The 25,398-nt window shown below is 37.7% G+C and overlaps 1 protein-coding gene across 1 annotated transcript; it reads right to left on the reverse strand.

Moving 5' to 3' along the window:
• Window positions 1–551: 551 nt before the first annotated feature.
• Window positions 552–21,679, reverse strand: dpysl2a (dihydropyrimidinase like 2a). Its single transcript, XM_046871904.1, has 14 exons — window positions 21,322–21,679; window positions 13,119–13,207; window positions 12,848–13,032; window positions 11,792–11,956; window positions 8,684–8,745; window positions 5,685–5,765; window positions 5,512–5,580; window positions 5,230–5,350; window positions 4,901–5,057; window positions 4,457–4,598; window positions 3,515–3,685; window positions 2,617–2,796; window positions 1,821–1,986; window positions 552–1,353 (listed from the first exon to the last, which is right to left on the reverse strand). The coding sequence occupies exons 1-14, from the start codon at window positions 21,361–21,363 to the stop codon at window positions 1,262–1,264; spliced, it is 1,722 nt and encodes a 573-aa protein (XP_046727860.1). The 5' UTR covers window positions 21,364–21,679; the 3' UTR covers window positions 552–1,261.
• Window positions 21,680–25,398: the final 3,719 nt, after the last annotated feature.

Raw genomic sequence — 25,398 nt, forward strand, 5'->3', positions numbered from 1 at the left:
GCAGTACATTGTGATTTAAGGATATTAAGCACTGATGTAGGTCTTCATAGAATTCTCTGACCTTTTAATGCTACCACAGATGAAGGATTCTGCTCAGTATCATATCTGTGACCTTTAACCAGTAAAATCTTTTTACAATAGATGGAATGAAGCAGAAGGACAAACTCTGTACACATTTTTACCATGAGAAATTCTTAGGTCTTTATAACAATACTCACAGACAGTCAAGAACCATCTAATAAACAAGCAGGCAAGTGAATGTGATAAAGAAATTTAAAGTAAAATCCTTTTAACCAGTTAAACTGAACCAACACCATATCTCAACAGGATCAATTCTATACATGCCAGATGATATGCAATCACAATGGTCGCTAAAAAACCACAAAATGACCAAACAGTAAAGATCTAAAGGATAATGAGCTGTAAAGGATAGAGAGGGCTTGGTGACTACTGGTGGTTAGATGCTAAAAGCTCTGGCATAGTTGGAGAAGCAGTCTGTTTAGGCTATTACAAAACATCATTGCAACATAAATAGCACCACAACAAGCCTGTCATAAAGCAGCAAACCTTTATTTCAGGGGTTAAAAGACTGTTGCCAGGATACCTTACTCATGGACAACTAGAGATGTGGAACTGGGGGAATTTAACAGGGAAAATGTGATACAAAGGGATCCATATTCTTTTATTTCAGTCAAGCTTTGTTCTTTTTTTTTTTGCATCAGTGTCAGGAATCCCCTACTATTCAGAGGACATCAATAGTCTAACCCTAAATATGATGAAACTTAAAGACGAAAAAGTATATATGGCATTACTGTTATTAAATTAATGCCAACAAAGAGTATAAAAAAGTGAATTATGCTGCAGCACAAAAACATCAATCTGAAATGAAGACACCAGGACAACACACCAATTCAATTAAAATGGGACATTTTCCCAAAAGTAAACCAGTGTTTTAATAATGCAAAACAAAAAAAAAGGACATATGGTCAATTCTGATTTACGTGTAACAATAAAATAATACAAGTTCTGTTTAGATTCACATTACTCTTCCTACAAGGAAAAAAAAAACAAAAAAAAAAACAAAATGGTGAAAATACACAACAATGCCCTGACTATGTTTCTACATAAATGAAATACTGACAATGTTGTCATATTGACTGTGGGGGGCTGGTAGGGATCTCAGTGGTAGGAGTGATAACTAGAGCACACGCCCGTGGTTCCCTGCCACCCCCTTTCTTTCAGGACTGTGGAAGTGCGTTCTTTAACCCAGGCTGGTGATGTTTGCTCTACCACCAGGGGGGGCTACAATACGCTGAGTGGTGCGGCGAGGAACGTTATCATCAATTTGCGCTCCTGTGAGATACAAGATTTAAGAAAAAGATTAGGATTTTCTGATGTAGAATAAGCAGGAAAGTTTAGTCGTTACAAGACAATCAGGCAGTGCTGTTTAGATGTAGCCAAAATTAACATTTGAAATCATATTGAAATATTTGATGGTACCAACTTTTTCTTAATTAACAAATTATTTGTTGACATGTCAAACTGTCAGTTTCTAGAGCAGAGTGCACATATTTCTACTATTAAACAGAGATTTTTGTCATACAGATCAATTGAAGTACAATATCATATAGTACATGTCTAATTATTACTACTTAACTGATGTCCCACAGTTGAATGCTAAAACTCCAGTTTTTAAAAAGTCCAGTGATTTACTGTTAGTTGGTCTTTAAAACATCTTGCCTTAAATAATTTTTAATACCCGAATAGTATATATAAAAAAAAAAAAAAAAAAAAAAAATCATACAGAGCCTGTTACTGACCGGACAGACTGAATCCAGACTGATGCAGATTACGGATAGGTTGAGCGGTGTGCTTGGTTGGAGAGGTCTTGTTAGAGGTCACAGGGTTCATTATTTTAGGTGTCACAGTGACCTCACATACTGGACCATCGTAAAGGCCACGTGGGACACCACGTAGCTCAGCAAGCTAAAGACAAAGAATACAATCTGAAACCAACTGATGTTATATAAGAATGAATGCTTCTGAACAGCGGATGAGTTATTCTTTAATTGAAAATGTCTAGTCATAAAAAGTCACGTTTCAATATTGGGCTGCATTGTTTTGATCAGTATTATTTATGATTATTGTATTATATTATCTAATCCATGTTTTTACTAATTAAAGCTCCTAAAGACAGGTTAAAGCCATTATGTATTTAATATAATGCATTTAATATATATTAGAAATAAAACACTGAAAGCTTACTTTCATAGTAATAAGCAATATATATAACTTCAATAGCTATAATAGCTATTATAGCTATAATCAAAGTGTGCAAAACATGTAGAGACATCCAAGAAAACTCGAAACTAAACACTATATAATGGGCCTAGACCCTTACCAAACTGTTTTATTTCCGCATTCCAGTTCCTAGAGATAAATGACAAATATCTAAATTATAACAATGAAAACTATTGTAAGTATGGAAAAAGTCAGGCATTAAAATAATTAAGAAAGAAAAAAGAACATTGAATACAGTGTTGTTTTGAAAAGACTAACTTTTGAACATAATGCTGTTTGATGTAAATATGCATAAAACCCTGGATACACACTCACCTTACTACGAGCCTTTATCCTCTTGTACACATAGTCAGGGAAAGTTTTGTGGGTTATGTAACGTCCTGATCCCTCAGTAGTGTGGAGGTTTCCATCCTCCAGAACAATCTTACCTTGACTGATCACCACTAAGGGAGCACCACGCACCTCCAAACCCTCAAAGATATTATATTCAACTGCCTGTAGAGAGCACAATAGAAGTTTTATGCCGTTTACCAGTCACATGCAGTATTTGAAGCGAGTTCGCAAAAATCATCTAGATTTGTAGTTAATTATTGCAGTTTTTTTTTACCCTAATTTATGTTTTAAAAAAAGATATAATAAAGACATATTACTTAAGACACAACAGCTAATGTGAAATAATTAGTTTTTCCCCAACAAACATACATCAGGAAGACATACAGTTATTTATAATTACTGTTAATTTATAATTTCATTAATAAACTCGATTACTGTTAGCTCCATAAATTATATTGTACTGCATTGCATAAGGCACTATATTTTATTAAGGACTGTTCAGAGGATATAAAAATCACTACAGCTGCTGTTGCCAGGCTGAATAAGCAGAGACATCAGGCACACAGAATTAAATCAAACACAGAACCATACCCATTGTTTGTATTACATTTAGGAATTAGAGGCTCTATGCTTAAATACCTTGATACATTTTCCAAAAGAATATGCATAATAATTATAATGTAAAATTATTCTCCCAATACTATGTGGTTTGATGTTGGTGGAAAGTGATGTCTGAATTAAAATCTATGGCCATAGCATATCTTTTACATAATTTTATACATCAACATGAATGTCATGTGGATAGAGCATTCCGGAAGATCGACCATTATTCGATATGACTGGTGCATCATAGATTGTGTGTGCACGTGCATGCTCCCACCAGGTTGTGGCTCTTGGCAGAGATGATCTTAGTGGCATCGGGATCCCACAGAACCAAGTCAGCATCAGAGCCCACAGCGATGCGGCCCTTACGTGGATACATGTTAAAAATCTTGGCTGCGTTGGTGCTGGTCACAGCCACAAACTGATTCTCATCCATCTTTCCAGTCACCTGAGAAGAGCAGTGTTAGTCTTCTTTAAGGAAAAAATAACTAGATACAGTAGACACAGTATGCCTGTAAAAATGAATACCAATAACAGTGATAAACTATGAAACGCAAAGTGTGTCTCTGCCATTAAATTGCCACTGTAACCTACATACATAGGCCTACTAATTGAAATCAATCAAGATCAGCTCTATACCTGAAAAACTTATTTTTATTAGAAAATATGCAAAATAAAAAATTGCTTGTACTATAAAATTTTTATAAAGTATGAGCTTTTGCTTTTAAGGTGATGTCACTTGTTACTTATTTGATTAAGGTACAATTTACACTCAGCCAGTCTTGGCATATAATAATGATCTAAAAATAAAAACCCTTTATTACAGTTACTCTAAAGGTTTAAAAATCCGCCCCTAGTTAAGCAGCTGCTCAGGCGGATTCTTACCAACTAAATTGAAATACTAGTTGCCAGTTTTAGTTGCCAGCACCATCTGCTGTCAGGTATAAGAAATGCATTTACTTAATACAGTCCAATGTAGTCAGGACAAAATAAATCCACCAGAAATAAAAACAATTGACCAGAGTATCTCATGTACAGCCCCTCCCAGCAATTTGCACCCAGTTCACGAGTATTAAAAAAAAGCATAGCTGCCTCAATAAAACCTACACTTGTGTAATGTATCTATCTTTAGAGATTGTCTGGCAGTAATAAACTGCATAAAATTTGGAATAATCAAATTCAGTTAAACAATTGTTGAAATACAACTATAAGTGCTCACCACACACTTGTCCCAGATGATGGACATCCTCTCCTCAGTGCCATTGGTTCCCTCTGGGATGAGAGTGAAGTTATCTTTGCCCACAGCACGTTGAGAGGTGTTAAAGGTGCAGTGAGCACTTCCAGTTACCTGCAGATCACCGCTGTGTATCAAACAGGCAAGCACCCAAAACACAGAAAAGTTACAGAATAGATAGCCAATATGCAACCAACATTGACTGTAGTGGAATTGGACTTAGAATGATCTAAAATATGTGTAAGAATTGTGTAAGAAAGCACATTAAACTGCATTTAATTCACCCCAAGCTAAAGAAACATGCTTTAGGTAAGGTAAACTAAAAAATGTTAATACTTTCTAAACACTGGACCATGTACTGGCTCAAAATAGTGTACAAACATCTATATGTGTGATGTCAGAGAAACAGGGTATGTGCAGCAGAAATACCATGAGAGCAGAGAGTTGAGATAGTCAGGGGTGGTGGGGTCTGGGCTCAGAGGAGGAGATGTCACGTAGGCAGCAGCTTTGGCCCAGTTCTTGCTCCAGTAGTGAGTACCGTCAGTGCCCAGACTTGCAGAGATAGGCTCCCCGTACACCACAGTACCTGATGTACAAAGAAATAAAAATAATAGTTTCGAGAATTAGCATAGACTCAAGTCAAAAAAAAATTAAGCTGACCATTCTGTGACCTTACTCTATAATTGGTAGAAATTTCAACATATCGATATTCAAGTGTAATTCACAATTTTTTTTTTTGCCTTGACTAAACAACTCACCTTTTTTCCTAGCCTGAGCAATGACATCAGCAGCACTCTTGCTCATCACCTTGGTAATGTACAATGGACAATTGGTTTGATTGGCCACTGTCACTGCACGATTGACTGCCTCAGCTTCCACCTATAAAACAGCACAAACCTTTTGTATGACTTTTAAGATGAAGTACAATGAAAGCTCCCGTCTAAATAATAACTGTGCTGTACAAAGACCACTTTAATATACTGATCCCAGGCACAATATTGTAATAATAATACTATTATAAAAAATAAAAAAACCCTTACTTCTTCTGGGCGACTTAGAACATGACCTTCTGGACCAGTGATGCCTAATTCCAGGATCCTTTTCTGCTCCTAAAATTTTTTTTACCAACACCATTAGTGCAGAAACCAGCAAAAGAAAGTATGATTGGTAATGCATGCAGTTACAGAAGAAGAGGAAAATTATATAAGGTTACCTCAGCAATAATATCCCCATTCTCAGCATGTACTTGGGCGATGGCTCCCAGGTCTCGAATCACACTGAACACCTCATACATCTGCATAGGAAGCAAAACACATCACATTGTTTTTATTGATACCAAGCTCTATAATCCCCAAATCTCTTCTTTTGTACAAACATATGTGTTATTTCCCATATAGTGACAAATGTACAGTGTGCGTTACCCCATATTTATACCCCAAGAGAAAAAGGAGGTTCTGAAAACTGAGAGAGTTTCAGTTTTTAAATCAAGTAGATGAATTTTATGAAGGTTGCCAATAATTCTGAAGTTAACCGTACCATTATGCACATTACAACAGTAATATTCGATATTTAGTGCTTACCGCTACGAAATAGGAACAGGGTAAGAAGGCAAGGATGTCAGTTGAATAGAGGGATAACAACTTTTCAGAAGTGCTCTATTTCTGCTGGTGTGGTTTCCCCACATACAAAATGGAAATGTATACATTGCGGTGATAATAGCACTCATTTATGACATTAAATAATTTTTTATGTATTAATTTTTTTGGAAACCAACTAAACAAAAGATAAATGAAAGCTGCCGAATCCAAACATGTTCTCACACATATACAAAAGTTATTTTTGTCGGCGAAAGGTCTGACAGCTAAATGTTTTGCTTGCTGGTTGCTTTGCATACATTGCATTAAAACTTATTGTACTGGGAACTGTTCTCATATAAGTTTAAGGCTACATTCTTTTGTCATTTTTCCACATAATCTTTTTTGTTTACACAAACATCGCCCGCGCGTATCGTGCGGAGCCCCGCCCCCATCTCATCTACTCAGACCACATCTCTGTTATGCTGAATCCAGCATACAGACCGCTTGTCAGATGCTCTAAAAGGAGGTCTGCTGGACCAGACAACATTCCTGGCAGAGTGCTCAGGGAATGTGCAGAACAGCTAGCGGACGTCTTTACCGACATCTTCAAAATCTCCCTGAGCAGTAACGTTGTTCCTACGTGCCTCAAGACGACAACCATTGTCCCTGTGCCAAAGTCTACTGTCTCCTGCTTTAATGACTATCGTCCCGTTGTGCTCACATCCATCGTGATGAAGTGCTTTGGTAGGCTTGTCATGAGGCTTGTCATCAAGACACAGCATCCACTCTTACTGGACCCAATGCAGTTTGGGTATCGTCCAAACCGCTCCATTGACAATGCCATCTCCACAACCCTCCATTTGGCCCTCACCCACCTGGACAACAAGGACACGTATGTATGAATGCTGTTCATAGACTTCAGCTCAGCATTCAACACAAACATCCCTCAGCAAGTTGAGCCTACTGGGCCTGAACACCTCCCTCTGCAACTGGATCCTGGACTTCCTGACTGGGGGACCTTAGTCAGTCCAGATCGGGAACAGCTCCAGCACCACCACACTCTGTTCTCACGACTGTGTAGCAATGCACAGCTCGAACCACATTAATAAATTTGAAGATGACATGAACGTGGTGGGTCTAATCAGCAAGAACGACGAGTCAGCAAACAGAGAGGAGGTGCACCAGTTAATAGCCTGGTGTGGAGCCAACAACCTGTCTCTAAACATTGACAAAACCAAAGAGATGGTTGTGGACTTCAGGAGAGCACAGAGTGGCCATTCTCCACTGATCATCGATGGATCCTCAGTGGAGGTCGTCAAGAGCACCAAATTCCTTTGTGTTCATCTGGCAAATAACCTCACCTGGTCACTCAACACCAGCTCCATCACCAAGAAAGCCCAACAGCATCTCTACTTCCTGAGAAGGCTGAGTAAAGCTCATCTCCCTCCCTCCATCCTGACCATGTTCAATAGAGGGACTATTGAGAGCATCCTGAGCAGCTGCATCACTGCCTGGTTTAGGAACTGCACCGTCTCGGATCGCAGAGCCCTACAGAGGATCGTAAGGACAGCTGAGAAGACCAGAGTCTCTCTCCCCTCAATAATGGACATTTACACCACACGCTGCATCCGCAAAGCCAACAGCATTGTGGACGAGCCCACACACACCGCTTATACTTAACCATATCATACCGTTTACATGCTGTTCTTGCACCTCTTCACTGCTGCTACTGCTGTTTTTGCACTGCATTGTGTTTGTTTACATATACTCTCGGTTATATTCTTTATAGTCCTTTTTGCACAGTACTGTATATTCAGAGTATTACTGGTCGGTGCTATCTTAATGTGTATTGTCCCACACTGTCTTGTGTTGTCTGTCTGTACACTGTTTGCACTCGATGCACTGTATGTAGCTTTATGTTGTGTGTTGACGCTCTATGTTGTTTAGTGTAGCACCAGGGTTCTGGAGGAACGTTGTCTCGTTTTTACTGTGTACTGTGTACCACTGTGTATAGTAGAAATGACAATAAAAGCCTCTTAACTTGACTACTCTCAGTGAATAAAAGAACCAGTATAAATTGCCTTTTCTTTTAATTTTGTACATTTATTTACGTGTCAATTTTGTATAAAGTACCAAAAACAGGTAAAACTATTTATTTATTTTTTTAATCTGTAGTAGTCAGTGAAGTCTGTATTGCTTTAAGATGGATCTACAGCTAAGTAGGAAAGCAATGAAATAATAGAGGAACACCCAGAAGTGGACATTGCACCTCAAAGTATTTCCTTAGGCCTCAACACAATTCTAAAATCCACAAATTCTTTTTTTTCCTAAATAAAAATGTGTGATTTATAATTAATTGTGTTTTCAACAATATATAGTCACATTCAAGTTTTACTTCAGTAATAAAAAAAAAAAAACATGTTACGGGGAAAACATGGTGTCCTCTGTCCTGAGTTAAAACACTTCTTTCAAAAATATTATAGAAATATTTCTAGCATCGTGATGTATTGTTTTCTTTTTTAAATAAACTTATTTATAATTATTATTAGCCTTATATTAGTCCCCTTCGGATATGTAATTTTATTGGATATGTAATATGTAACTGTAATTTTTTTTGTAAGCATTACACATATACCTGGGAATCATTCAGCTGGAAGGCATCCTTATAGGCCAAATAGACCAGGAAAGAATTGACACCTACCCAAAGAAAACAGAAATGCATTAACATCAGGTTTGAACAATATTTCAGACATAAACTGACATCCTACCTCTAAATGTATACAAGTATGCTGTGAAAACAGTACAGTGTCAATTTTACATTTATGCAATGTGTGAATAACTATATTACATTAGCATGATTGCTTTTTAAGTTTACAACTCAGTTATGTCTGTTTTTCTCTGTTATGCATATGTTACATTTATGTCTGCAAAACCGCTATGCTGTCTTTATACAAATAGTAATAGAAGTCTATTATTTACAGTAAATATATTCTGGTCTGGAAAAATACTTCATGGGGTGAAAAAAGGAGGCTGCAGTCAGTTTTTCTTCTATACACTGACGATGTATCCCTTTTCTCTTTACTTTGGTTAAATATACCCTATTGCATTTGCAAAGTGCAAATAGTCAGGTTTATAGTTCAATCAACTGGTATCTGAATCCATCTAGACACTGAAAACAGGGCCAGTTACACTATATGAACACCTGATCATCACACAAATATGAGCTTGAACCTCCAATTCCAAAACTATGGGGATTAATGAAGTTGACCCCATTTGTAGTTTTTGTGAAAAGTGTTATAGAACTATAAACTTAAAAACTATAACAGCCTCCACTTCAGAACAGTGGTAACTCTGGATTAGACAGATAAATCATTGGATCTTTAGTTGAAAGGTCATGAGTTCAAATACCTGCACTGAACTTAACTCTTAATTGCTTAAAGGCAAAATGGCATAAATGTAAGTGTTTAATGGCTCTGTACCAACAACAACAAATCATCAAAACGTATTAATTTGCTTTGTGCATCTGTAGTGAATATAGGTTCTGCAGTTTGGCCACTGAAAACTAGCGACCTAATTACTTTTAAAAGCAATTTAATACTCTATAGTGAGCACTGCAACAGAGGATAAAAGATTAAAAGGGCTGCAGCACTCTGTGGGGGTGAGTTTGTGGTCTACTTCTCTGTGAATGAGAGCCATTGAGCTCCTCAGTATGACCCGTTCTATTACTAGTATTTGTTTATTGAGACTGCATGGCTGTGTGATTTTATCCACCTGTTAGCAATGCAACATCTCAAACTAGAAGGAGGGCCCCCTACTTCTGAGCACATAATGTATGTGCTGACCGCCTTAGCTAAAGGAAATAGTTTGTAAAACTGCTGTCACGTTTCTGATGCGGCGTCAAATCAGACTATGCAACCTAAGTAGCTCACTAGCCACAAATGTCCACATCCTGCCTTGATGGGTCTGTTGCCTTTTAGCCAAAATGACATTTTGGCAGCAGACATGGATCAGCTGAATCAATGATTTGTTAGATATGACCACACAATCAAGAGGCACACAATCAGAGTATCTGGATCAGAGCAAGAATACTATGTCAATAGCCGCATCTAAGAGGTCCAGGCTGAAACTGTGAGGCACCAACATTCGAAAATGGGTCTAGGGCATGCTAGCTTGGAGCATTTTTAAATTTGTCACAGCCTGACCCCTTTGGAGATCTTTTGTAGGTGATGAGCACTGACAGTATTTTTTTGCATTATGCTAATCATAAACTACTGTAAGTTTGGCCAATTTGGATGGACATCTCCCCCACTTCTGTAACCCACCTCACATTTTAACCTAAATATAGTATGAATGAGAAGGTTGGGGTGGGCATGGCTGTAAGGTATTACATCATGATTGCTAAAGCACACTTGTTATGAATGTTTATTAAATTATTCCCAATCGTTTATTCTCTTCATTTCATAGCTTTTCTCTGGGTTGCACTGCTTCAGTTAATACATGTTTATATTACAGTTTTTATCCAAATCAGATGTCAGCCATCAAGTGTTGCCAGGGTCAAAGTAATCTGCCATGAGACCTTCAGATTCAACAGTGCAGGCCCCCGTAGTGTTAAGTACATGTCGCTTAAAGCTGTTGCTTTAATTAAACAGATTTCGAGTTGCCGACATCATGGCTGCCTAGCATGTATAGAATAACGTTGGCATTTTCATGGCCTTTGAAATGCACGGCCCGCCACTAAAATACAGTGTTAACAATATTACTTGTTTTATTGATAGCATTCACACCAAGCACTTACTATGACATGGCCATTATTTAGAGACATGCTATTTCATATCTCTCTGGGTACTACCTTGGTATGACCAAGTATTTTCAAATTCTGCATAGAATTTGCTATTGCTATTTTTTAAATATTAAACTATTGCTATTCCCTTTGAGAACTTGATTAGAAGATTCTAGCTAAATATTTTTGCCAATGCTGCATTAATTGTCATTATGTGTTGAATGGTGTTGGCTTCTGCCACCCCCACACATAAAATATAATCACGTGATGTTGGCTTACCCTGTGTTTTGCCAAAAACCAATAACATATGTAACTTAAATTTCTTTTGGCTTCTCCCATTAGAGGTCGCCACAGCGGATCATCCGCATGTTTGATTTGGCACGTTTTTACGCTGGATGCCCTTCCTAACGCAACCCTCCCCATTTATCCGGGCTTGGGACCGGAACAAAGAGTGGCTTGGGTTGGTTCCCTGACCGGGGATCGAACCCGGGCCTGCAGCAGTGAGAGCGCCGCATCCTAACCACTAGATCACCAGGGGACCCAACATATATAACTAACATATTTAAAAAAATTTGTGCAATAATAAAAAATGCATGACCTTAATAAATTAACTGTTTAGGAAAACAGCATATTTACTTTTACTGCTGCATTAAAAATCATACATTGCATGCACAGTTTATTACGGATTACTTTATTATGGACAGCTTTATGGACATTTATGCATTGATGCGAACATGATTCTTTGCACTTCTGCTACATAAAAGGTATTTTGAAAACTACATGAATATAATGGTGAACAGGTATCCAATGTATGGTTACTGTCTAAAATATGGTGTTTAGAAGGATCAACATTTTGGTGTATTGGTCTTTTGTACTGGGTTTCATTAATATGCATGCTTAAGATTGTCAATGGAAAAGCAAGTAATTAAGTGTGAAACATATACTGGTGTATATAAATGGTACCATGGTCCTTCACCAGGGTCTCCATCTCTTCCTGCATCCCCTTGTGCCATTCAGTGAGGTCCACATGGAGTGAATAATCACAGCAAGACTTGCTGTCTGCCCATTCCCTCCATTGGTTAAATGCAGATATAAGGCTAACGCCTGGCTCTGGCACCACATGGTCAACTGCAAAACACGTGCAAACACGCACGCACGCACGCGCACACACACACACACACACACACACACACACACACACACACACACACACACACACACACACACACACACACACAGTTTCACACTTGCTTTTATTTATCTGTAAATATTTGTCATCTGAATATCGGTCATATGAGATCTGTTATAATTATCAATATTCCACAGTATTTTAAATACAGTGACATTAACTAATATATTAGCACTGCTATTCATCCTTCCAATCTGCAAAAACTGGTTAATTTGATAGCCAATTTAAAATCCTGCTCATTTTAAGCACTGACTGCGAGTTTGGCGATGTATTCTACACATGCCTGACATTACAGTCCCTGGCCTGACACACACACACACACAGTCTGGGTCAGCTGGCCATCTGTTTTACTGCTCCCCCAATCATTCAACACATCCAAAGAACCATGGCATCTGCTGCAGACTTACAAATGCTAGACAATTCTACAATACTCAGCAACTGTGTGGAATTAAAGAGGTATGAGATAATCAGTCTAACCGTTTTGTAGTACTATATAGCTGTGTTGGGAAGACTTTTTTATTTACATTTACAATTATTTTATTTATTTATTTATTTTATAAAAATGTTTATATTACAATAGGACTAAGACTAAATTGGAAAGATTTTACCATGCCAGATTTTAGTGCAGGATTCAAGACGATTTCCAAGTATATACATATTTTTTTGCGTTACTATAACCAAAAATATGACTGAAATGCAGATATATTGTAAGAGTTAATTGATAATGAATTGCATATCATGATATCAAGTCATATGCCATAGCCTAGCTGAACTAGCCCAGCCATTGCTAAGTAGAGAACTAGAAGGGAGAGAGACAATTTTACACATACTGATCATAGTGGTGCCCCCGGCCAGAGCGGCACGAGTGCCCTGATAAAAGTCATCGGCAGCTGTCATTCCTCGGTCGGGCATCTGGAAACGGGTGTGCACATCAATGCCACCAGGAATTAGCATCCTGCCATGGGCATCAATGGTCTTCACTCCACCAGGAACAATAAGGTTCTCTCCAATTTGCCTAAAGAGACATGATAATGTATAAAATCGTTTTCTTTTTTTTTGTTTTTTTTTAGAAAAAGTAACAATAGATACACAGGTACATACTTGATAACGCCATCCTCCATGTAGATGTCAGAATGGAAGGACTGATCATCATTCACAATCTTTGCCCCTTTGATTAGGAGACGATCACTCTGGAAGGAGAGAAGAATGAAGATGGTCATTAAACATTTCAGTTTGGTTATTTATAAAAGCTGAGAGCTGTGTGTTTAAAGCTGAATTTGAAATCTAAATACCACAAGACTGATCAAAGAAACAAAAAGTTCAGATCTCTCTCTCTATCTAAATACTATATATATACACTATACTATATATATATATATATATATATATATATATATATAGAGTGAGGAAAATAAGTATTTGAACACCCTGCTATTTCACAAGTTCTCCCACTTAGAAATCATGGAGGGGTCTGAAATTGTTATCGTAGGTGCATGTCCACTGTGAGAGACATAATCGAAAAAAAAAAAAAATCCAGAAATCACAATATATGATTTGATATATGATATGAACTATTTATTTGTATGATACAGCTGAACACCTGTCATTTGAACACCTGTCTATCAGCTAGAATTCTGACCCTCAAAGACCTGTTAGTCTGCCTTTAAAATGTCCACCTCCACTACATTTATTATCCTAAATTAGATGCACCTGTTTGAGGTCATTAGCTGCATAAAGACACCTGTCCACCCCATACAATCAGTAAGAATCCAACTACTAACATGGCCAAGACCAAAGAGCTGCCCTAAGACACTAGAGACAAAATTGTACACCTCCACAAGGCTCGAAAGGGCTACGGGGAAATTGCCAAGCAGCTTGGTGAAAAAAGGTCCACTGTTGGAGCAATCATTAGAAAATGGAAGAAGCTAAACATGACTGTCAATCTCCCTCGGACTGGGGCTCCATGCAAGATCTCACTTCGTGGGGTCTCAATAATCCTAAGGAAGGTGAGAAATCAGCCCAGAACTATATGGGAGGAGCTGGTCAATGACCTGAAAAGAGCTGGGACCACCATTTCCAAGGTTACTGTTGGTAATACACTAAGAAGTCATGGTTTGAAATCATGCATGGCACGGAAGGTTCCCCTGCTTAAACCAGCACATGTCCAGGCACGTCTTAAGTTTGCCAATGACCATTTGGATGATCCAGAGGAGTCATGGGAGAAAGTCATGTGGTCAGATGAGACCAAAATAGAACTTTGGAGGAAGAAGAATGATGAGTACCATCCCAAGAACACCATCCCTACTGTGAAGCATGGGGGTGGTAGCATCATGCTTTGGGGGTGTTTTTCTGCACATGGGACAGGGCGACTGCACTGTATTAAGGAGAGGATGACCGGGGCCATGTATTGCGAGATTTTGGGGAACAACCTCCTTCCCTTTATTTAGAGCATTGAAGATGGGTCGAGGCTGGGTCTTCCAACATGACATTGACCCGAAGCACACAGCCAGGATAACCAAGGAGTGGCTCTGTAAGAAGCATATCAAGGTTCTGGCATGGCCTAGCCAGTCTCCAGACCTAAACCCAATAGAGAATCTTTGGAGGGAGCTCAAACTCTGTGTTTCTCAGCGACAGGCCAGAAACCTGACTGATCTAGAGAAGATCTGTGTGGAGGAGGCCAAAATCCCTCCTGCAGTGTGTGCAAACCTGGTGAAAACTACAGGAAACGTTTGACCTCTGTAATTGCAAACAAAGGCTACTGTACCAAATATTAACATTGACTTTCTCAGGTGTTCAAATACTTATTTGCAGCTGTATCATAAAAGTAATTAGTTAAAAAAAATCATACATTGTGATTTCTGGATTTTTTTTTTTTTGGATTATGTCTCTCACAGTGGACATGCACCTACGATGACAATTTAAGACCCCTCCATGATTTTTTATTTTCCTCACTGTAGATGTAAAACTTTTTTCACAGGCCAACAACAAAACAACCAAAAATAATAATAATTTAAGATTAGTTGAAGCCAGATACCAGGTATCATGTCTGCGTTTAGGCTCTGAGCTGGAAAAGTCCTCAGGATTGAGTGAAGGTGTTCATCAGTGAGACTCCTGAGTGGGGTTTTGTTCATCTTCATCAAAGAGAACAGTTTCTCACACAGATATGTGCTGGTGAACATAGAGAGCATTTGAGCAGCTTGGGCACGGAGTTGGAGCAGTGTGTTGGGGAGGAAACATGGAAACTGTGCAGCACACACAGGGTCGTACTTTGACTTGAGCGTGTTACTACACTGGAGTTCAATCAGCTCCATTTGGAGGTTGGTTGGTGCGCTTTCCACGTCAACCAGAAACGGATTACTGAGCAGTTCAAATCTGCATTTCTGGGCTTCAAAGTCGGTAAATCGCCGGGTAAATTCAGCGCTGAGTACGCAGAGTTTTTTTTAGCGGTCTTGACTAACGCGCCAACGCACTAACAAAGCATTCTGGGATTTGTAGTATTAGCGGTGTATGCGCTATATACTGGCGGGCCAGCTCTAATACACATTTGATATGATCTCGCGGGCCAAATATAATTACACCGCGAGCCTGAGTTTGACACCCCTGGCCTAGGCCATCTTTGTGGAGAGCAAAAATTCTAATTCACAAACCCTCAGAAAGTTCTTTGTCATGTGCCATGTTGAACATCCAGTGGTCAGTAGGAGAGAATTGTACTCAACGCACCAAATTTTAACTGCTCTAATACAAGAAACACAAATTTGTATGGTCCTGTCAAGCAGACAAAAACATGAACATGATGTGGATTTTCATGGTTAAGCAACATAAAGCTGTTCCCACCTAGGGTGTACTCACTTTTGTTGCCAACGATTTTGACAATAATGGTTGTATATTGAGTTATTTTCAGAGGACAGTAAATATATACTGCTATACAATCTGCACATTGACTATTCTAAATTATATCCAAGATTCATTTCTATAATATTGTCTCTTGAGAAGAAATACTAAAATGGTTGATAGCATTCAAGGTGTGTACTCACTTTTGTAAGATACTGTATGTTTGTTGGCTGGTTGTTCATAGACCTAGAACGTGACTGCTTTCTCATCTTCTAACTATGCATATAAGACACTCCCAGACATAAAGGCATGCAGTTAACAAGTTGTTTATACTGCTGCACTTGTGTTAAACTTGTTAAAGGGTATAAATCTGCCATCAGAGTAAACCATTTCGGTATTGGCACTGCCAGCCCATTTCATGTCTGAACACTGCATCTTTATAATGGCCAGAACACACAATGGCCAGAGCACACAATAAGAGCGCATCACTGGCTTCCAGGGGAGTTAGACACTAGTTGTATGAGCAGAATGGGTCATTTATTCAGTGCTGAAGGAACAAGGCGTTTGTTATACAGGGTTTAATATATAGAGTGAACCCCAACTCCAATATCAAAGCATTGTATTATACCCGGTCAAAATAGCAGAATAAACAGATAACAAAAACACTGAAACACGCATGCAGCAGCTACTTAAACATACTAGTCGATTGAAAGGTTTGAAATGTGGAATATATGGGAAAAGAATAGGCAATTTTCACCAGTAAAGAGAAAATGTGATAAATGAAATTCAAGCCCCAGTTCTGTGTACTAGCAAACTAATCAATGTAGCAGGCTTAGCTGTACAGCATGCAGCATGGAGAGGAAAACTACTACAAAATATTAGCAATGCTAATTGGTTAAAACCAAACCAAAGGTAGTAGGCACCATTGAGTTCCAGAAAACTCCAGATATGCAGTAACTGTACATTCATTGTGCAAGAAAGTATCCTATCACTAGACAATCTATTAGTCACAAGCGGTAAAGCAGATAGCTCCCTATACACAGTACATAGTTACTAAAAGGCTAAAAGAACAAAATCAACATCAAAGCCTATAATTAAACACCATCTTGATGAGATAATTGTCATTACTACACCTAACAGCAGGCAAATGCAAACTGAAATCTTTTTAAATCTTCGGAACATTGAAAATGTATTCTGTCGGTCTTGTCTTGCACCCACACACCTGAGAATCGTAACAAATTGAGCAAAGTAGTATGTGGGTCATGTGCCACTATAGGTGGCCAATAAATCTTTGAAGAAAAAAAACTAATAAAAATGCTAGTTTTAACTTGCTCTCAGTCTTAAAAAACTTGCTTACAAAATACTAATACGAAACAGAATTGAAAACTTTTATCTAACACATGCAGGTAGTTGGGTTGAAAGAGGCAGATGTAGAGGACAGGGGGGTATGGAGACGAATGATACGCTGTGGCGACCCCTAATGGGAGAAGAAGAAGAAGAAGAAGATCTAAGACAGCTTGAATCCCCTCTGAAAAAAAGAAGTTTGGATTATTGCTGATTTGTGGCTGTGTTGTATCAGGATACTTTAACCTGAAACTAAGTTGCCTCTGCCAGCAGATTAAAACCTGTTTATCGATGGATATGTTGCTCAGATATGTTCCCCAAACATACATTTAAATAAAGGCATAAATGTTGAAAGAAACCTTTTTGAAAATCTGTAGCTTATCCGTTAGATATTATAGGAGGTGTCTCAATATTGGTAAAGCACTTTTGTACGTCGCTCTGGATAAGGGCGTCTGCTAAATGCCACAAATGTAAATGTAAATGTAAATATTGCTAATGCGTCCAGGAAAGGCTATCTAAAGTTATACAAGGTAAGTATTTCTAATAAACAACTACCAAATTCTTTTTGTCACAATTCTGTTCAGTCTGGTAAGCTGGTAAATGCATCATATGGTGCTGCCCATCTGTGAAGTCCTGACAGAGCATCTTTCTCTTCCAAACTGTCAGAACTACTTTCATTTATGGTGTAATTAGAAATTGTAGCTCTTACGTTTGCAGTTCTCAATTGCAAAACTCATTTACAAAATGTTGTGCTAAGGCAAATGCAGCAGTTTGTCCAATACTTACTGCCTGATAAAACCTTAACCCTCTGTATTATCACTAGCTTAAAAAGTTCCTGACAATACCCCAATTCTCTACCTTGTATTTAAAATAGCTGCAATTCTGCATGACAAGCATATCTCTATATTATAAAATAGAAAGGAATTCAACCTTCCTTGTCACTAAATGAAAACTAGTGAACTAGAACTCCTGACCACTAACTGATTTTTAGAATTTAGTCAAATTCATGCCCAAGGTATAGGTAACAACCTTTAAAGCTGTTGCTTGAAAGTCCCAGCTTTGTCCTTTGACATAATTTAGAAATACAAATAACCTAGTTTGTACACTGATAAGTCATGATATTAAACCATTTTTCTATTATAGTGTAATTCCCACCTGTGCCATTCCTGAAAAAAATAAATATAGTCTTCTGCTAAGTTAATAAATGACAGACTATTATTTGGATTTGCCATTTATTGAGTCTTTCTGAAGTTATCTGCATGAAAAGAAAACTTCTTTCTAGTTGTTTTATGTTACTAAATAATGTTTTGTATGCTGTCTATATATACAAAAAATACAATAATCCCCCGCTTTACCGCAGTTCGAATCTCTGGTTTATCGCGGAATTGCATTTGCCACATAACTAATTGTTTAGCTGATTTTTCCGGTCTCTTGTGGATAGCACGATAGACCGGAAAACCTATAGGGAATTGTTTTTATGGAGTTTTATGTTGAAATAATGAAATGTATTAGTAAAAAAATAATTTAATTATAAAATAAAGTAAAATGTTAATACAGTACAGTATTGTACTGACAATACAGACATAAAATATCATTTTTGGGGTGGTGTCTTTGGAACATAACCACCGTGATAAACGGGGGATTAGTGTAATAAAAAAAATCATTATTATATATATTAATATTACAATATTACAATATGACAATATTACAACTACAGTAGTGTGACCACTGTAGTCAGCCACTGCATCAGTGCACTATAACATGGATGGCCTACTTCACATACCTGCTTTCATGGGCAAGCTTCCATAGAGATCATAGGGGTTGCTAATGCCAACTTACAGTGAGTCCACCCCTTCAGGATTCAACTCTTTGTCATACTAAATAGAAATATATGCTAAATCTTTAAAACCATGCTATATATTGTTTATCAACAGGTTAAAAACGATGACAAAGACTATATCCAGTTTTCCAAGGATGTCAGCCTACCAACCTACTAGTCAGGCTGACTAACTGAAGATAACAAAGCTGTATCTACATGCAAACAATGTCTCTTATTACTTAAGTCTTTCTGACTGTCTTGATTTTGTCAACTTACATAGACATTTGTTATGATGCTAAATTTAAATTGCTGTCAGACATATCTTAATTTCAATAAATCAGAATGGTGGCAAAACTTGCAGAAATTTATGACAACCATCATTTAAATCATCTACTCATCATTCCTTTCTTAGTCTGTTTAGCTGTTTCTTTACCTAACTAACAAGCCCTTGATATAATTATTTATTTCACTGGTAAAGATTTTTATTAGACTCATGCTATACTCAGCTGCCCCTTGTTTTTTCTTAATATGCTTTTTGAGTGCCAAGCAGTAAAGACTATGTTATTATCAAGGACACAGTTTCTAGTCTGAGCACTACAAAAAAAAAATGGACAATCCAATGAGTTGAAATGTCTATCGAAAAGAGACAGTGCCTGTGGTGCAGAATCACCGCAGTCAATAAAACTCAAGAGTGTATGTGCATGTTACGATGAGTGAAGGCCAAGGCATGACGGTGTGACACTGCCAGACACAACTGAGGAAGCAGAAGCCAGAGACACTGAGAAAAAGTGTGTTTGTGTGAGAAACAGAGACAGAGAGAGACGAGGACACAGAGATAGAAAGAGAGAGTGTGAGAGAAAGAGACTATGTGGAATGAGGAAGATACAGGAAAGGAAGCTTTAGAAAAATGGCACATTTTACATCAAGGAGAGTCAAAGAGAGACCAATGCATGAAGAAGAAACAGACCGCCATACTGACAGACTCACTGATGCTTTAAATAGGTTGACATTACAGTTCCATCATATCTGTAATCTCAACCTCTAATTAGCAGTCTTTAGGAATACTAGGCCTCAACTCTTGTTTTTATTATTTTTTAAATCCATAGACAAACCTATTATTTAATCAGTAGCTCTGATTAAATGCGATATTGTGATAAGTACTGCTCTTGTGATAAATATTAGCACATCCATGATTTGTAATTTGTAAAAATAAAAATAATAATAAATGACATTTCAGGCTTAATATGGACAAATACTTGCATATTTTTCTTCAAAATAAAATAAGAATAAAATCATCATGCTTGGAACAGGACAAGAACAGTATGATGTGTATAATTATATGTATAATATGTTTGTGCAAAAAATTAGGATAAAGCTTTTTTTAATAATGCCATAAGCAGTGATATACAGTATCTCAAGCAGGACATTGTGAACTCTTGGCCTTCTCTCTTTGCCCTTAGTCACTGTATGCCCATCTAATTAATCCTTCACTAAAAACACTAGTGTTCTATCCACTCCCTCCTTTATCACTCCCTCTCCCTGCTTTTTCAGTCATGATTATCATTATTAAAACACAGCCTTTAACTTATACACATCTATTAAGTTGCAAGGGCAGAATCAGCCTAGGCTCCATAAGATGCTGCTTAAATCCATTGACCTACTTTCCAAAACAGGATTTCCATTCAGTTTTCTCCATTTAACCATTTTCAAAAGCAGCACACTCCATGCTTTTCCACAGGAGCAGGCAGGGAAGCCATTGTGCATGACAGCAAAACGCCTGGATACAAGACGAAAGGTTGATGCTTCAAGCAGCTGTAAAGAGGGTCATTATTTTCCAGGATTGTCAAAGGCAATTCAATTTTACAGTACTACAGAAGGACTGATCATTGTCTTTATCATCAGGTTATAAAGAGCATCGGTGATGACATTCCTGACGACGGGGCATCAGAGGGCATATGATGCCATAATGCACCAATTTGTATGTAGGTTTTAATCTAAACAAGAATGACAAACCGTTTTACACTGTGATCCTGTTAATAAAAAACGTGGAATAATCCATAACCATTAGACATTACTGGGCCAAAGTGAAACCAGGGGAGAGACGGCAGTGTGTCACTGCTGCAACCAGGTGACAGGAATAAAAATCAGTATGCGATGACATTTTGTTAAATAATATCAGGTCATTTTAAGTCTAAGTTGAATTAATGCAGCGCCATTTCTATAAATCACCTGCAGCTGGAGAGATTTGCTGATTCCAGGGGTTTTCAGATTTTAAATGGTTTGATCGAAATGCAGTGTACAGATACTCACAGTGATGCGAGGGATGTTCTTTTTGCCCTGGTATCCGGACATGTCGACGCTGATCGCTGATTGTTCGCCGCTTCTCAACCACAAACAGCTGAATTGATGCTCAAGTCGACGCCCTGCGATTGGACGACACCCGCCGTCTGATGGCTGGCAAAATAAAACAAAAACAAAGCAACACAAATCTTGAAACAGCTGCGATTCACAGGCGACACAACCTGTAAGAGAGAGATCCCCTTCGTTTAAAATGACAGCTTTTCCCCCCGACGTTCCGGTGTTACACCAGATTCACCGGCGTTGCGCCCGAGACACTTTCCGAATATCACTGATAAGAGGGGATTTGCGCCGAGAAATCATCCGCGCATGCGCACCGCCCCGCCCTGCTGTCCCACTTAATGAAATACAAAAATACTGAATAAGATATATTTACAACTGAAACAAGACAATTAGATAATATTTAAAACGGAATAAATAACACTACCGCAGCAAAACGTTGGGGGATGTATTTATTATAAATCACACACAATACGCGCGGGCTCGCACGCACGCGCACCTTCGTGGGGACATTTCCACTGACCTCTTTATTAATGCAATATTGCTTTACATACATATTAAGATCATCCTTGCTGTAACCTCCTTAAATAAAAAGGAAAGGATGTTGGCATTTAGGGACCCGTGAAATGCCCCCATCGTTGCAAACAAGCATATTCCTTTCGTTGTGGGGAAATCTTGGTCTTAACAAAGATATAAAAACATGGACACACACACACACACACACACACACACACACACACACACACACACACACACACACCCGCGCTCGCGCGTAAAAATAATACCACTAGCTCTCGCCCAGTCAGAGGGCTCCAAAACAACACTCTACTCCAACCTGGTTGCTATGGGATACATGGCATGCTCCTAGTAACTTCTACTTTAGTCTCACATAAATGAACACAGGACACAAAACACACAAAATCGAATCAAGAAACTGCACCAAACAAAAAGTGGATTTATATTTTACATGCATAACTTTACAGTAGACAACTGTGTGTAATCAGAGTAGCTGTCCTGTTTTTTTATGCTGGACTTCAAAATCTGGATCAGTCTATGTGCTTTGTAACTTGTACAACTACAGGTATAATGTGCTCCAAAGGCTGGGGATGGCCTCCTCTTGTTGCTTTCTATCTAGTGCTTATCATCTAACCATTCAGGTGGATATAAAAAGCAACCCCACTGCTACCACCACCACTCAAGAACCTTGCTGTTAATGGAAAAATATCTTAGAAAACATTTCTTATTGAATGGTAAGTGCATCAAATCAGAGAGAACCCAAAGTGGTCAGTCTGACTCAAAGTTTGTTTATTTTTGATGGCGTGGGGTTAAAGAAGGTAGAATTTAAAATTTAAAATGAGTTATATTAAATTTTTCTTTTTCAAAAAGGGTGGTCGACTCAGAGATAATAGTTTCTTAAAGAACATCTCTTTTTATAGGATACATGCCACAGATTTAGTTCAAGCCATATAGCCACAGAACTGGCTTATGTTTGTGGTCATGCACAACACTTATTAACATGTTCTTATTGAAAACAACACAGATGAGTGTTAAACTTTGCAATTCAAGAGCAGGCATTCAAATTAGAATTTCTTTCTTTGGCCTCTCCCAAGCAGTACAAGTGTTTTCCAAGATGTAAACATGTGTTCTTGTCTCATCCAACTGACTCTGGTACAGGATGCTACCATATTCAGGTGACTGGTTCCTTTCTGGTCCCATCAATGACTCTCTCTGCATCAAACTAGAAGTTGAAAAGAATGCTAGATAACCTTTTAGGTGTGACACTCCAGTGAGATTTATACATGGCATGATATTCTCGATACATGTGGTTATGCAAGGTATCCACAACACACACCACCTTGTGTATGTAGTATGTAGTATTGTGTATGTAGATTTTGAAAGAATTTTCCCCATAGACTAGATGTAGATGTATGTATATATATATATATAGAGAGAGAGAGAGAGAGAGAGAGAGAGAGAAATATGATTGTTTGGGTTGAGTGGAAAATGTATATTTAAGTAATCACACATATTTAATGGTTTGATTGACACCAATCGTTCTTGAGGCAAGGTTGTCATAGTTTAATATATTAATAATGTGTGTATTTGTGAAGCATAATATATTTACATATGTTGAATGTTGATTGACTGGTGGAGGTTTTTCCGGATTCAAAACGGACCTCATAAACACTCATGGGACATTATACACATGACCTTATGCATATTTTGGCATGCTTGCCATCAGTTATTGACATGTTAAGCATGAAGGGTTTGTCTTGGCTTGTCTGAAGATGAGCTGAGCAAAATTTGAAAAAAAGGCAGAGTTCAAAATAGTAGTTTTAAGATTAGTAGCTAAATATTATTAGCAGTGTTATGGTTGTCCCCAAACTCATTAAGTGCGTATAACATGTACCATGGTTCATAATGATACTCAGATGTGTTTGTGAAAACCCAGGGGACTAACGATACACGTACTTAATACTGAATTATTTTGGTACAGGGCTTTTGGTTTGGTACACGTGCACCAAATGCAATTCTTTTTTACGTGCGGAACAGCAGCAACGTATTAAGTGGCGGATCACAAGTTTGTCCAGTGTCTGTCTTCCACTTTGAGTGCCTTTTTTAAATGATTTAACTTGAAACCATACACCATAATGACAGGGTATTAAAAAAAAACTAGATTTAGTGAGGTGTCAAGTAGCTGCTCATTACAAACTTTAGCTGCTAACCAGAAAGTGGCTGATGGCTAATGCTTTCGTTATGGATTCTTAAGCGTATTATTATTTATTATTTATTATATATTATTTAAACCAAGCTGGTATTTTATTTAAAATAGTTATTAAAATGTACTGTTGAAAGGTTGATCACAAATGTTAAAAATAATAAACTGCATTAATAAAAAAGACAAGCAAATGTATATTTTGCATTTCTTCCGCCTACCTGTACCGAAATTGAACCGGAACTTAAAAACCGAACCGTGAATTTTGTGTATCGTCACACCCCTATGAATAGTGATTTTAGGAAAATGTATGCACAGTCAAAAGCAAAAATAGATTTTTTTTACGACCAGTAGATGGTGCTGTTTCGACAAAGCTCACGATCCCACAGGTTATGGTTGTTATCCACCCACAGGTTTGCGGTCAATACACCAAAGTATTGCACAAATGGAACCTCACGTTAATTTTGGGACACCTGCCACCATGTCCCATGAAAATGTCTAAAATGAAATTTTTTGCCTTCAGTGTCTACAGAAAACCTGAAAAAAACAAAAACAAAAACTATTTTAACAATCTAGTAGTACAATTGTGCGCACAAGCAGACCAGTTTCACCAGGTTTTAGATGAATGCCCTCCACGATACATTTAAACATTTTACTTCTCTACAGAAAATGTATTACTTTTATTGCAGTAATGTGATGCTTCAAGCAGATATTGTAAGAAAGTTATATTTAAGTTGTTATATTTCAATATATATTTCAAATTTCACACAGGTATGTTTCCAAACAACACATGCCGAGTCATTTAGAAAGTTGTTATACCATCTTTAATGAAAACAAAACAAATAAGTAAGACTAAATTACCAGTATAGAGCTTCAAACTTATGTTGAATTATGTTCAATGTTATGTTGTTCAAATGATGGGATTAAAATGCTTTAGGTTGAAGCCATGTCAGAAGCATCTGGGGATAATTTGAGAAAGTAGAGAAACCTCTGCACAATTTAGCATAGAATTGAGAGAACTAATCAAGCTTACAAATAAGCCTAACATGCATGTGCACGTATTCTCTAATAACTAATGCAAAAAAGCACGTCTGTAAGTTGTTTTGGATAAGGGCATCTATCAAATGCCAATACATTATGTAAAATACTAACATTTTGCTAAAACACAATACATATGATTCTCAGCTTATAAATAAAATTCCGTTCAGACAAGCTGATGATAAACAATGTATCCAGTGCTGGCAGTAAAAGAAAAGAGTAAATATTACTCAATAATGAATTTAATAATGGCCCATCTGAAACTTAAAGTAAAG

This window comes from Silurus meridionalis, chromosome 17 (assembly GCF_014805685.1).
Source record: "Silurus meridionalis isolate SWU-2019-XX chromosome 17, ASM1480568v1, whole genome shotgun sequence".
NCBI classification, from domain to species: domain Eukaryota; kingdom Metazoa; phylum Chordata; class Actinopteri; order Siluriformes; family Siluridae; genus Silurus; species Silurus meridionalis.

Coding starts and splice junctions, on each gene's coding strand:
- dpysl2a (XM_046871904.1), bottom strand. CDS start 21,363: ATGTCCGGATACCAGGGCAAAAAGAACATCCCTCGCATCACT. Junction 5,581..5,684: donor ATGGGGATATTATTGCTGAG/GTAACCTTATAT, acceptor AAAAAATTTTAG/GAGCAGAAAAGGATCCTGGA. Junction 1,354..1,820: donor GTCTGGATTCAGTCTGTCCG/GTCAGTAACAGG, acceptor TGTATCTCACAG/GAGCGCAAATTGATGATAAC.